The following is a 14,062-nucleotide window of genomic DNA, read 5'->3' as shown; positions in this document are numbered from 1 at the left end:
TGCCCAGTGCCTCAGTTCTTTGTCAATCTCCATTGTGGCCCCTTATTACCAAGGGAACAAACTCGGTAGCAACAGTAATATTATTGACAATGGGCGGAGACGGAGAACGCACAGATGACCACTCAAAGAACTTCAGTTACAAGTAAGCAACCTGACTTTCTCCTTCATGGTCTCTGTGCATCACACACATGGGCAATTAACAAGATGACTAACCATGGAGGTGGGTCAGTGTCCTAACAAGGAACTTCCGACAGGACTGCACAGCCAAATGAGCAATCTTCTCTGGCTCGAATGTCGAGATGATGGTGCTTCACAAATGTTGGTGGATAGGCCCATCAGTATTCCTCTCCTAAATGCCACTGAAGTAGCTATGGCCAGTATAGAATGTGCCTTCACCTGGTTAGGTACTTCAAATCCATCCAATTCATACGCAAGCTTGATAGTGAACCTCCCAGAGAGCTTCGGCTATGAGGCGGTATACAAATGCAATAAATAATAAATGTGAACAACCCATGCTGCAAGACTCTGAAAGAAAACTGGTGAGCCCTTAGTTGTGCTCCTGTAACAAACAACCCTGGGGGGCGACAGAATGTAATGTAAAAGGCCAAGGCTCACTGAACATCCAGCATGTGCATTGTCAATTCTAATGGTGTCAATGGGTTGCAAAAAAGGCAGGGAGAAGGATACCTTGCCCCAGATGGAAATCGAAAACCACTTTAGGTAGGGTGACCATATGAAAAAGAGGACAGGGCTCCTGTATCTTTAACAGTTGTATTGAAAAGGGAGTTTCAGCAGGTGTCATTTGTATGCATGCAGCACCTGCTAAAATTCCCTCTTCATCACAACAGTCAAAGCTGCAGGAACCCTGCCCTCTTTTATATTTGGTCACTCTACAAAAGAGGGCAGGGCTCCTGCAGCTTTGACTGCTGTGGTGAAGAGGGAAATTCACCAGGTGCTGCCTGCATACAAATGACACCTGCTGAAATTCCCTTTTCTATGCAATTGTTAAAGATACAGGAGCCCTGTCCTCCTTTTCATATGGTCACCCTACTTTAGGTAAAAAGGCAACATCAAGATGAAGGACAGCCTTGTCACTATAAAAACATAGGTACAGTAGGTCCACCCTTAGAGCAGCTAGTTCTCCAGCTCACCTTGCAGACATGATAGCCACTAAGCAGGACATTTTAAAGGTCAGTAGTCTTAAGTCTGTTTTTGTCTGCAGCTCAAAGGGGGCGGTGGTCTAGTGGGTGCATGTAGGACCACCGATAGGATCTGTGATGGTATCGGTGTCTTAACAGATCCCATCACATTCTTCAGTCCTTTCAGAAAATGTCACAGAAGAGGGTGTGAAAATACTGTAAAGCCTGCTATGGGGGCTCTATTGGCTGATATTGCTGCAAGATATATCCACATAGAAGGCTTAATGCCTTTCTGATGTAGAGAGAGTAAGGTTTTCTGGTGGTTGGTTTCCTTGCCTCTGTGATGACTCTTGTATCAGTGTCCGTGTTCTGGGACATGAGCTGGTTTCAATGCCTCTGCCCCACCCTCTTTTGCTGACAATGGAACAAAGGAGTCACTTCTGAAACTCCATCTCCTGCAGAGATCTCCTCCTGCTGCTCTGCTCCTTTGGAAGACTTCCCTGGTTGAGGAGCAGGGGCCACCATCAAGGTCAAGGCTCCCATCTGTGAAAGAGAGGCTGTGTCAGCATCCCGCATCTCACCCCTCCCAGCTTGTACACCAGTGGGAGGCCTGGTAGAACTGAGTTCTCAGGCACTTGGCTTCACATAGTTGGGCCTGGCTCTACAGATTCCCTGTCTGACTCAGAATTCGGATCACAGGTTATAGCTCCCCTCCCAGACTGGGGCAAGATCTGGGGCAAGTGGGAGAATGAGAAAAAAATGGTGGCTCCTACTGGTTGTGGTCCAGCCCACTACTGATAACTCCCCACCCCACCCCCAACAAATTACCCCTGAGGAAATGTAGCCCTAAATGGAACAAAGTTCCCCACCCCTGAGGTAAAACTTCCAGTGCAAAACTGGGAGAGTGGATTTTGGAAAGTTTGTCCCAAAAACGATGCAAAGTTTTCACCTCTGTTTGTACCAATCTCTTTAGGATGAGCAAGTTCTTCGAAATAGGATTCTATTTGATGTGAGCATATATTAAATGGCCCAATGCCTATTTTACCTTCTGCTATGATAGCTTTGTGATCAGATCAATATGAATCTTTTTCATTCATTTAATTGTAGCTGCAGGGAGTTCTTTGCCGTTTGGGTGTATTTGTTTCATTACATTGTTAATATAATCAAGCACAAAGACCACTTCATTAAAAGTTCACCACTTGATAGTACAGGAGCCCCCCCTTTTTTTAATTGTAAGTCTTTTAGTTGTTCACAAATGAAGAGTATATAGGGGGAATGTTTAAGAGTTCAAGAAGCAAAGTTTGAAGACAAGTAGCAGTTGAAAGAGAGAGGAATAAAGGAAGAGGCTGCCAAGGAATTTAAATGAAATTATTATCTCTCCAAAGTAGCAACGGTAACATCCGCATGGTGATATACATGCCTGCAGCCACAAGACAGTTTTGGAAATCAAAGCTGTGTCCTCCTTAATAAGCAGAAAATGTAGTAGTAGTAGTAGTAGTAGTAGTAATGATGATGATGATGATGATGATGATACTGGTTAGTCTAAAGATGTAGATAGCCTAACAGGGTTACAAAAGAAATTTTGATACCAAAACCAGGTGAAAATCTAGACTGAAATATGTCAGAGATAGGCTCCCGCGCCTTCCACTCATTTTTCTGTCGCAAAATAGACCACTTTTAATTCTACTTTTTTATTTAAAAAAAACAAATGCCAGAATGTGCCGCCATCTCCTGCTGTGTGCAAGAAAAGCGGTGCAATAAAAACAGCCTCTGAAGGGGCCATGTGGTCTTTGTTTCCTCCTGGAAGATTGAGGAAGTGCGGAGAACCTATGGTAAGGAAATGCGATTTCCAACCGTGTGATGACGCTCTCTGTCAGAGTATGCCTCCTACTCTCACATCATCACTTCAGGCCTTGGGCCGAGTTTCTGAAACAACTGAATCTCAGAAGATTCCGGAAGGCGGATCTAGCCACTCAGATTCAGGCAGTCTTTCCTACATAGCATTCTTATTGCTGCATAGTGCGCTGCTTTTATTTGGGCGCTCGTGAAGCTGAAGAAGAGCATCAGGTGTGCTAGGAAGGCCTGCTAATAAACAAAACCTATAAACAGAGAGGTGATAGCAAAGAACAAACAAACACAGAGAATTACTCTAAGAGAATTCTGCAACCCTTTGCTTCCAGCTCGAGAAGGCCAGGCCCTTGTAAAACAAAAAACAAAAAACCACTCTCCCCGCTCAGCTATAACAGCCCAAGGCTGGAATGTTTGCCCTTGCCATGAACATTATAGCTTGAGATATTAGGCATTAAAACTCAGAGTCGTTCAAACACCAATTACTGACACCGCTGTTAACACAAATAACAAATGATCTTCCTTTGAGAAACCTCATAAAACAGAGAATCCAATTTCAGTGTGTTTCTGCCATTTATTCTGAACAGAAGAGGCAACATTCTCACAACCATTTTCTGTGCCCAGCGGCCCACTGAGTCAGAGATAAGTGCGACTATCTCCAAGTTCTATTAGTAAATATAAATTATGCATTTCCTCTCAGGATGTTAACAGCACAACTGCCCAATTCCAGCCTTTTCAGGGTGCTAGTAAACAAAGCAAAACACAATGCCGATGGCAAATAGTAAGCTCCTCACAGTTTCTTGTCTTGCATCACAGCAGCAGGAGAAGTGACACAGTGGATCTATTTCCAGCCCTTAAAAAGAATTATTTGGAAGGTTTTGAACATGTGCACTTGTCCAACTACCAACAGAATAATATATAGAACGTCAAATACATCCAAGCGGCAGGATGCCTCTGCATCTAAGTAGTATCCATCTGTCTCCATGTGTGTGTTCGTATAACTTCTTGAATGCATGGTTGTGTTGCTGAAATTAGAACAGCTGGTTTGGGTCTATTGTATGTACTACAGAAGACTTTCCAAGTCATTGTGATGGTGGCGTCTTCAAATTACCACGTTAATCGACTCAAGAAGATTCACATTGGCATTTCTATCTTCAAAGCTACCTTGTAGAGGTAGTTCACTCTTATTCCTATTAGTTGACTTGCCCATTGCCACAAGTGAACTTTGGGAACTTGAACCCAAATCTCTAGCTACTACATAGAACTGATCTCTCTTTTTCGTGTGTGCAGCCACTAGGGAATTTCTGAATAAGTACAATTCCATGGATCAGCTGTGCATCAGCTGCTACACAACTCAACTTATGTGACTTAAACTGTGCTGCAGGTGATGAGTGTACCTGGTTCACATCATGCATAATGGAGGCAAAGGATCCATACAGAGCAGAACAGACCTATGGTTATTATTGCTGCATTAGCGACTGCAGGGAGTTTGGAATGGTGTCATTGCTGGGGTTCTATTTGCTTCATCGGTTTTCCTTCAGTAGTGTCTCATGGCTCCACTTGTTCCTTTCTGCAACATCACAGCAGTGGGAGTAGGAGACCCAAACAATTGACCAGCTCCAGAACTCAATGGATATGCTACAGTGTGGGCAGAAAGGTCCTACATCTGCAAGTTTCCCCATTCATTTCAATTAAAGTGGCAGCTGAATGTATGTCAAGGGGTATGTACAAAGAACTGTCCCTCCATTAAAATGATAGAGACTCATTTGTGTGTGAGAGAGAAAGTCTACGCGCTCAGAATACTTCAATGGATCAGGGGATGACCTTCATTATTGCCACCTAGGAGAAATCAACGAGATTTGTCTGATGGAAGTAGGTGATTAAAATGGGCACATAAAAGACAGTGTTCACTGCATTTCGATACATCATTAGTACTAAAGCAAATGTCATACTTATTATTGTCCATACAGCCAGTTCAGTGAAGATAAAACTACTGCTGTTCCATTTTGGCTTGTTTCGATTCTGAATCAGAGTGCAGGCTATTCAACATGCCCTTTCTTTACATTGAGTATGAAAATATATAAGATGCTTCTAGAAAACATTGTGTTGTTTCTTAGTTCAAGCAGGCACAATGCAATAGGAAGGGGGAAGCTTATTGGCACACAACAGCCCCATGCCACTGCAAGCATTTCTCTGCCCACAGCCCCTTTGCCTCTTTTCAGTTATTTTGGAGGTAGCTAAGAGGATTTATCTGCTTGCTTGCAGTGTTGGTAAGTTCCAGGGCAGACCCAAGAAAAGATGGTCCCTCTCCCCTTTTCATGTACAAATGTTAACCAGGTTGAATCTTACTTCAACCCTGGTGATGGGACAGCATCCTCTCCTGCACCCAAGGGCAGCAGGCTAGCTGAGAGGGTGCAGAGCACACTCAGATCTTTTTTCCACTGCTGTCTATTCAAACAAATGCTGCAATGCAGTAGTGGTGGCCCATGGCAGGCCATGTGACATACACGACTGCACTCAGTCCTCCAATACCTCACCACCACTCCCTACCCCTCAGCATTGCCGCCTGAGGTGGCTGCCTCACTCTGTGTAATGGTAGGACCAACCGTGAGAAGTTCCTTCTCTCCAGGGCGATAGTAGGTCACTGATGCTTATTATTTCATGAAAGGAAAATAAATGAGCAATTTTAGCTTCTGGAGTTTGAAGGGCAAAGTCACATAAAGTATTGGGTCATTGTGACATTGCCTGCATTTCCAAAATGATGCCCAATTCAGGATGCCTTTGGACATAATTCTGGTATTCCATCTCAACCTTGCCCATCTCCAAACACTGAAGCTTTCGAGTGATACTGAAAGATGCTTCTTACAGATGGTACCGTAGAGACATTTTAGTCTGCCGTAGTTGAGTTTTTAGAGAGTATTTTGAACTGCCAAGTTTATCTCATGTGGTACTAAAAATGCTATTTGATGACTCTTCGGGATGTAGTGGGTTAAAAATTCAAATAAATGTATTGGTAGAACCTGCTAGTAAAGCCGTGCAGACACATGGAGCTTTAGCCAGAACAAACCCATGCTGACCTGCACTACTTCTGATGCATTATTATTATTATTATTATTATTATTATTATTATTATTATTTACTGCATTTTTATACCGCCCAATAGCCGAAGCTCCCTGGGCGGTTCACAAAAACTAAAACCATTCTAAATATAAAACACAGTATAAAAACATGATATAAAATACACATTAAAAACTTATTAAAACACACCATACATGATTAAAACATCCTGAAAACATTCTAAAATGTATCCCAACTGATACTAGCCAACTCTGCTGAGTCCTTGAAAATATGAAGTGAACTTGTGTTTTATGGGGTAAACCTTGTCCAGTGCTAAAGCCAGACTATTTATTCAGTTAAAAAGGGCTTTAAATTTATGGAAGGTCCATAGCTTATTTCTGCTCGCTCTCCCTCTGTTGAGCTAACCATTGCATAAAGTTCAGGGCTGACTTCCTGCACAGATGTGATACATGAAAATAATTGTTCTGCAGAAAGCTGATGTACCCATGAGCCCAGCAATACACAAATTTTAAGTTAATTTTTTTTAAAAAATGCTAGTTATGTGCTAATTTTAACTGTGATTTTTTTCTACATTTCACAGCAATCCCACACTTCCCCATCTACAGGCACAAAATTCCATTGGACAACAATGCATTCTAAATTCTGGCACAGCTGGAGAAACAGATGCCAACCCACAGAAGCAGCCTTTTCTTTGATGTGGAAGCCTGGTGATTCCAAACATAAACACATACATGATTACCCCAAAAGGCATTGTCTGTTTCCCCTGTAAAGAGAGATGCACACATGCACAGTTGTATACAATCACACAGCTCAAACAGGATGCCATACTTGTAGCACACACTCCCAAGGCCTGATCTCAGATTTCACCTAATGTCTGAACTAGGCTCAAGGATGGAAGGGCGATGTTGCTGGCTTAATACTGAATTCAGTATCAAGGCTAACCCAGAGATTCTGCTGTATAATTTGATGCTTTTTACCTCTCCTACAGAATTTAGAGAGGACATCTTTGAGGGGAGGAAATGGCTTCAGCTACAAATACCAGAGCTGCCAAAGTGTGTGTTTCAATAGGTTAGCCCCAAGGAGAGCTGCCTACACAGGCCCTGCAATGGCAAAATATCTAGGGAACCTGAACCTCAATATTTCTGTTCTGTAGGACTTCTGCAAGATAACCAATGTTCACCTTGGAGAGATCAGCTCATAGCTTTCTTCTTGAGTTTTCACAATGGGGAGATGCCACCATTTTTCTGTAATTTGCCATTTTGTTAAAATGTCTACTTTTTTGAGAAATGTGTTGAGCTGAAGGATCTGCTTTTTTGCTTTCAGGGAAGAAAAACGTACATGACTAGCATCATAATAAGAAGGAAATGGGAAGGCTGGAAAGAAGGCAAAATAAAATAGCTTGCCATATCAGGAACAATATTGACACCATTTCTTCCGTTAACCTTCCAATTCTGATGTAGTTTTCCCATTACCCACAAGTACGTATATAAAAACAAAAATCTGCTCCACTGAAAAAACCACTAGCCATCCTTTGGAAGTTTAGGCAAACAGGAAGACATGTTTGGAAGGGGCCAAAAGTTCAGTGACTCCAACAATGTGGAATCTTCTTACTTTCTCTCACTGCTTAATCTGTGTAACCCAATTTGCATGCCACAAGCAAAGATGTGCTCCAGAGACAAATAAGTGGACCATAAGGAAGGCTGAGCTAAGGAAGATAGATGCTTTTGAACTGTGGTGTTGGAGGAAAATTCTAAGAGTGCCTTGGACTGCAAGAAGATCAAACCAGTCCATACTCCAGCAGATAAAGCCAGACTGCTCACTTGAGGGAATGGTGTTAAAGGCAAAACTGAAGTACTTTGGCCACATAATGAGAAGACAGGATACCCTGGAGAAGAGGCTGATGCTAGGGAAAGTGGAAGGCAAAAGGAAGAGGGGCCGACCAAGGGCAAGATGGATGGAGGATATTCTGGAGGTGACAGACTTGACCTTGTGGTGGCGACGGCCGACAGAAAGCTCTGGTGTGGGCTGGTCCATGAAGTCACGAAAAGTCGGAAGCGACTGAACGAATAAACAACAACACATTTTATTCATTGAAATTATTTTTAGGCTGCCTTAAAGTGCTTGTGATCATTGCAGATGACTTAAAATTAAATAAGTGACACACTAGAAAGGAAACTGCTCAATAGAGTGGCATCGTTTTTCACTTTCTGTAAAAGTTACAAGAAAGTAAGACCTTCCATCCCAGTAGGAGTTGGATAAGTAGGAGGAAAACTGAAGCAACCTGCCCTGCCCTTTATGAATGATGTATCTACCTTATACACTGTGATTGCCAAAGAGGGGCAAACCTCCACAAAAACAGAGCTCCAACAGAGATGTACAGGTATGATCCAGTTTTTGTACATGCTTTGATTGAATCAGGATAGTGTTCCAGTCTGCTGTGACATTCTCTTAACTTCTCCCAATCAGTGCAAAAAAGACGGCTGTAATAATGATGCCACTGGTGAATGAATCAGCTCCTATTGTGAGTTTTCTGGATTCCTTGATTTCCTCACAGCACGACAGTGGTCCATGTGCTGTATTCTTTCCCAGGCCCAAGATGCACCTGGATATTTGGCTAAGCTCTGCAAGATAGTCTCTGTTTTACTGCAGAGTTGGGTGGAGGTGAACACTGTTGATTACCTTAACCTGGAGCATCATAATGAGCCTGGAGCCCTCCCTACAACATACAAGTCATGCTGGTTCCAAAAAGCAAATCAGTAGGGATAACGTCAGCCTCAAAAATGTGGGATTCTCAAGAGCTGGACTCCACAGCAAGACCTTCAGACTTAAGGTGCCACTTTCTTGCAACCACAGAATATTCCCCACAGCTATCCAATGGCTGCAATGCCATGTAAAAGCAGCTACACCACTACTTGTGATTAGCTTGAGAACTGAGATATTTTTTCAAAGGCAGCCTCAGAGCCAACAACAGGGCAGTTCCATTTCACACAATATTTAAGACCTACAGTTTGTGGTCAACTCACTGTTCTGCTAGAACAGAACACTGTTTCTTTTCTGTCACTACATTTCTCCAACAAAACTATTTTTTCAAGGATCAAGCTGGAAATACTGCATAAAAAGAACATGATTAAACTGTTTGGAATCAGGAAGACCTAAGCTGGCCAAAATGTCAAGCTATCCCCTTAAACTATCATCCATTGCCTTGAACAACTATCGGCCTCATGGAATCTGAGAATTATGTTTCAGTGCATTTTCATATGACCATATTTCACATTTATATTCTTAGCTTTTTATATCCACACTGGCAGTTGTTATGCTGGCTTCTTCATAACTAAATGTCTTTTGTTAAAGAACCTTCTGATCTAACGAATCATCATTCTGCTGACAGTTTATAGGAAAGGTAGTTATCCTTTATACGTGGCCTTTAACACATGTGGGTCAGAGGCATGGAATAATGATTTCTAGACAGGGGAAAGACAACATCATGAAACATCTATTCATTAAAAGATCTATAATAACTGTGTTTAATTGGGATGCAGCATTTAGCCAATTAATTGGTTAGATTAATCAAGTAAAAACTTTTAATTAATGAAAAAAGATGCCCATGATTAATCATCTGCACAGTCTTTAAAGGACAGCTAGCAGGATATATGACAAAGTGATATGTCAGTACTCTATTCTTAAAGTTGAAGAAAAAATGTTTGGAACATTAACTTTCTGGCTAATCCAGCCAGCTCAAAGTCCATCACCCTTTGGGCACCCACCCAGCAGGCCCCCTTTTTTTGCAAAGAAGTCCTTGGATCCTTGTGCACAGGGAGAAAGCAGAAGAAAAGCCTCTATTTTTTTCCTACGGATATCTAACTTCTTTGATTATGGTGCTTTTGCAGGTGACATGCACATTGATACTGCGTGCCAAGAACAGCTCTGTCACTCCCTGCGATGATTGCAATAATTGGTAATAATCTGTTAGTTAGTTGCCTTCAAGTCGGTCTCGACTTATGATGACCCTATGAATCAGCGACTCCATTCGCATCTGCTGTAAAACACCCTATTCAGATCTCGTAACTTCATGTCTGTATCTTCCTTTATGGAGTCAATCCATCTCTTTTACGGTTTTCGTCTTTTCCTTCTACCTTCTGTTTTTCCCACCATTATCGTCTTTTCTAATCAGCCATTTCTTCTCATTATATATCCAAAGTATGATAGCCTCAGTTTCAGCACTTTCGCTTCTAGTGAGAGTTCTTAATTTGTTCTAGAGCCCACTTGTTTGTATATTTTGCAGTCCAAGGTATCCGCAAAACTCTCCTCCAACACCACATTTCAAATGAGTTGATCTTCCTCTTTTCCACTTTTTTCATTGTCCAACTTTCGCATGCATACATGGGGATCGGAAATACCATGGTCTGTATAATTCTAGCTTTGGTTTCCAATAATAATTGGACGTACTAGTAAATCAGCATGATGGGATGGGGAGGAGAAGATGGAGGAAACAAGCAACCATTACACAAAACAAGCAATGGCAACATCAACCCCCTCTCTCCCTGGGATAACAGGGCACCTCTTTTTAAAATGTACTTTTTCTTTTCCTCCCCATTAATTTTATGCTGCCATCACTTGTGTCAAAGATAAAAATCCACTTTGGTTGTAAGGCAACTCTGTTTTATTGAGTGTAATACAGCTGTATGGAGAAAGTCCTACAGACAAAGAACTTCTCAACTGGCAGAGTGAAAAGCAGGTATATTTATACATTGTAGCATCTTAACCCATTAGCAGTTAGCAAAGTTCTAAAGGAAAACGAAGGCAGACCAAAGAAAACCTCTTCATTATACCTTATCAACAGATGGCCCATAACTCTTCTGGCAATGTCAGATTGACCTGGATGTTCAGTCCTCTTTATCAAGCTAGCTTATTTGTTTTCTACTATATCAAGAGGTCTTGACTGAAATTCCAATTAAGCATTTTCTTGCTGATATAACAGTTTTAGCATTACAGCACATTCAGTCACATACCCATCATGTAGTTCACTTGAAAGAACCAAACTACATACAGAAACCTACATACAGTGCAGATATATCAAGGCTTATCGTCTTGGAAAACCAAGACTTAGAAGTATACTAAATCTCATCCTCCTCACAGCTAGGACAGAAGATCACTGTTTTCTGACTAAGAAGCCATTTTGCACAAAGTGTAAAACAACAGGCTAAAGTCCTTGTTAAATATATTTTAGATTTTATTCCCCCCCCCCGCCCCAATTTTACCCCAATGGTAACAATATTATATTTAAGTACAAACAAGGCTGTAACAAATTCTTCAGTGTCAAGTTAGTTTACAAGCTCTATGCTTTTTATATTGTATTTTGTATTCGTGTTTTTAAATTGTTGGTTGTTTTTATGCTCTTCATGGTTTTAATTTTTGAGAGCTTCGGCTATTGGGCAGTATAAAAATATAATAAAATAAAATAAATGGTTTTAGCATTAGTGGTGCTGACAACTAGCTGCACCATGAAACCTTCACATTATGTTAGGAAAATTAAAGCAACGAAAACAGCTGAAGCAACCCTGTAGAAAAAAGACAACTTTCCCCAAACAAAAGTTGTATGTAAGAATAAAAAGGAGAAATGGAAGAAGGAAGGAAAAGGAAGATTAGTAACTGATCTTAATCATCTATGGCTACATCAAGAGAAATGCTTGGTCTGCACCAGACGCTGTGCTAACATCTTTAAATGCTCCCAGGTAGTAGGAAGGAACACAGACATTGTGGCTTGTTCTCTTCTAGTGATACCTTCATTCGCCCTTCTCTCAGCAGCTGTCAGACAACCTTTGAGTTCTTCTGGTGACAGCAGAAGCTAATAGAAAGGACTGTAAAGCCAAGGTGTGGGAGGCACACAGCAGCTGCCTCTAACCATTTAAAGGTACAAGGAAGGGGTGGGCAAACTGGCCTACAGCTCCCATCAGCCCTAGCCAATATAGTTAATTGCGAGGGATCATGGGAATTATAGGCAAAAGCATCTGGAAGGCCACAAGTTGCCCACCCCTGATCTGGTGACTGATGGACAGCCATGTGTGGTAGCATGTGTGCCAGTACATTTTTGGTGACGTGGCTGACCATTCTGTGAAATCTGTATATCTTCAATACCTGATGCTTGTGGAGAACTCATCACATGCGGATTCTCCACTGGATGAAAATCAAACCAATATCGTTGTATGAAGGGGAAATGCAATGCATCACAGCACTGAAATGCAGAATCAAAACAGGCTCTTGTATCAATGGGTAACATTATCACCTCTAACATTACAATTATTTCAACTGCTTTTCAGTGGTGATAAATGTTCAAAGTATGAACTGCACAAATATGGCAGACTGTGTATTAAAGTGCCTTATTTATCGAGCCCAGTTTGAAATGCCCAGTGCATTTCGGACAAGGTCCTTCATCAGGGATAAACTACCATATTGGTTTGATTCTAAGACACATTTTTTTCCCTAAATAAACAGCTCTAAAAATGGGGTGCATCTTAGAATCGATGGCATCTTAGAATCGAAGAAATACGATAACATCTAAGAATACTGGCTGGGACTTACTGGAACCAATGACTTTGTCTGAAACACCTTGGACATTTTACACGGGATAATAAGGCAGTCTGAGACTCAGGCCTTAGCTAGACCTAAGGATTATCCCAGGCAAATGGGGAGGTCGTCCCTGCCTGCTCCCGGGATCCCCTGTGTGTCATTTAGATGCACAGGGATGATCCCAGGACAATCCCGGGATATAGGCCTGGTCTAGCCATGGCCACAGTCTCCCCGGTTTGTGTGCTTCCTCCATCTCCTTTGTTTCAAAGTATGGAGAAACAGACCTCACGATACATACAACCTGTGGTTATATTTACTGTAAAATGATTTGATAACCTACGCAGAACAATTTTATTTCTTTCCACTGAGCAACAGGTGTTAATGTTGCAGGATGAGTCTGTTATAAAGAAAAGTATCAATTTCAGATACCACTGTTTTATTTTTAAATTGAAAATACAATAATGACAAAACTGAGTTTGATAAAGAACATTTCTGAATTTGTCACATTCAAATTAGGTAGAAAAAGGAGTTTACCACCTTTTAACCAAAAATGCCTCCTAATTAGTTCTTTTTGGGAATGAATCCTTCTCTAATGTAGAAGCTGCTGAAAGAAACATGGTATAGAAAGGCAAACATTCACAATCCTGGTGGCTTTGCTAGGTTGCAGTTTATGGGTACAAATTTTTGAAACAGATTTTAAGATTCTTTATCAGTATTTCAGGCATTTATGGTAGCCATAAAAACACAGTATTTCTGTTAGCATGCCCAAAACTACACATATTTCTGTATATGACGTCCACTGGGATTTCACTCTGACAGCATTCCCCCTCCAGGCAGTGAGGTTAAACCATCAAAATCTCTTGTGAATATAACAAAGACTGACATATTGTAGCAACAGGTATGAAACTGCAATGGTATCAGAGAATATTGATCCAACTTATTAAAGGAAGATTGAGTGGTAAAATACAATGGCTTGCGTTGGCAATTATTTTCAAGCCTTGTCGCAAAGAGAAAACAAAGATTTACACCTTGCCGGCGATTTCCTTAGAGCTGGTTCCTACTCTCTGGAACTGAGCCCCCAGAGAGGACTTCCTGGTCCACGTGGTTCTTTATCATCTAATTTTGTTCTCCCTGAATGCTAAAGACATCTTTGGATCCATAGTTTCCCAGATGCTGCCCATCCATTTAAATCATGTCCAGCTGCAAAAGGAAAAAATAATCCTTGTAAAAGAGATCATCAATTTCAGGATACAACTTGCACAATCAGGACAGAGGTGGTGGTTATTAAAGAAAAATCTGTGCATCTTCTTAAAATTTGAAGCAGACTTACTAATGAAATAAATTTATTACATTTATCTCCTATCTTTCATCCATTACAGAAATCAAAGCACTGACATGGAGATTCCCAGTTTACATGGTATCCCATCCAG

At 41.3% G+C, this 14,062-nt stretch overlaps 2 protein-coding genes across 3 annotated transcripts in view; one reads left to right on the top strand and one right to left on the bottom strand.

The window, feature by feature from the left end:
* Positions 1-14,062, top strand: part of BIN1 (bridging integrator 1) — a 504,124-nt gene that overhangs the window by 102,974 nt on the left and 387,088 nt on the right. The gene's annotated exons all lie outside the window — the stretch shown is intronic.
* The window catches only part of XRCC5 (X-ray repair cross complementing 5), a 52,967-nt gene continuing 51,956 nt past the window's right edge, over positions 13,052-14,062 (bottom strand). For both annotated transcript variants that reach the window (XM_063116704.1, XM_063116705.1), the window contains one exon: positions 13,052-13,832. In XM_063116704.1, the coding sequence (XP_062972774.1) occupies positions 13,818-13,832 (15 nt within the window). In that variant the 3' untranslated portion in view covers positions 13,052-13,817. The remainder of the gene's footprint in view (positions 13,833-14,062) is intronic.

The sequence above is a fragment of the Elgaria multicarinata genome, chromosome 2 (assembly GCF_023053635.1).
Source record: "Elgaria multicarinata webbii isolate HBS135686 ecotype San Diego chromosome 2, rElgMul1.1.pri, whole genome shotgun sequence".
In the NCBI taxonomy this organism is placed as follows: domain Eukaryota; kingdom Metazoa; phylum Chordata; class Lepidosauria; order Squamata; family Anguidae; genus Elgaria; species Elgaria multicarinata.
The sequence above is the reverse complement of the archived record's forward strand: the minus strand, read 5'-3'. Positions and strand labels throughout refer to the sequence as shown.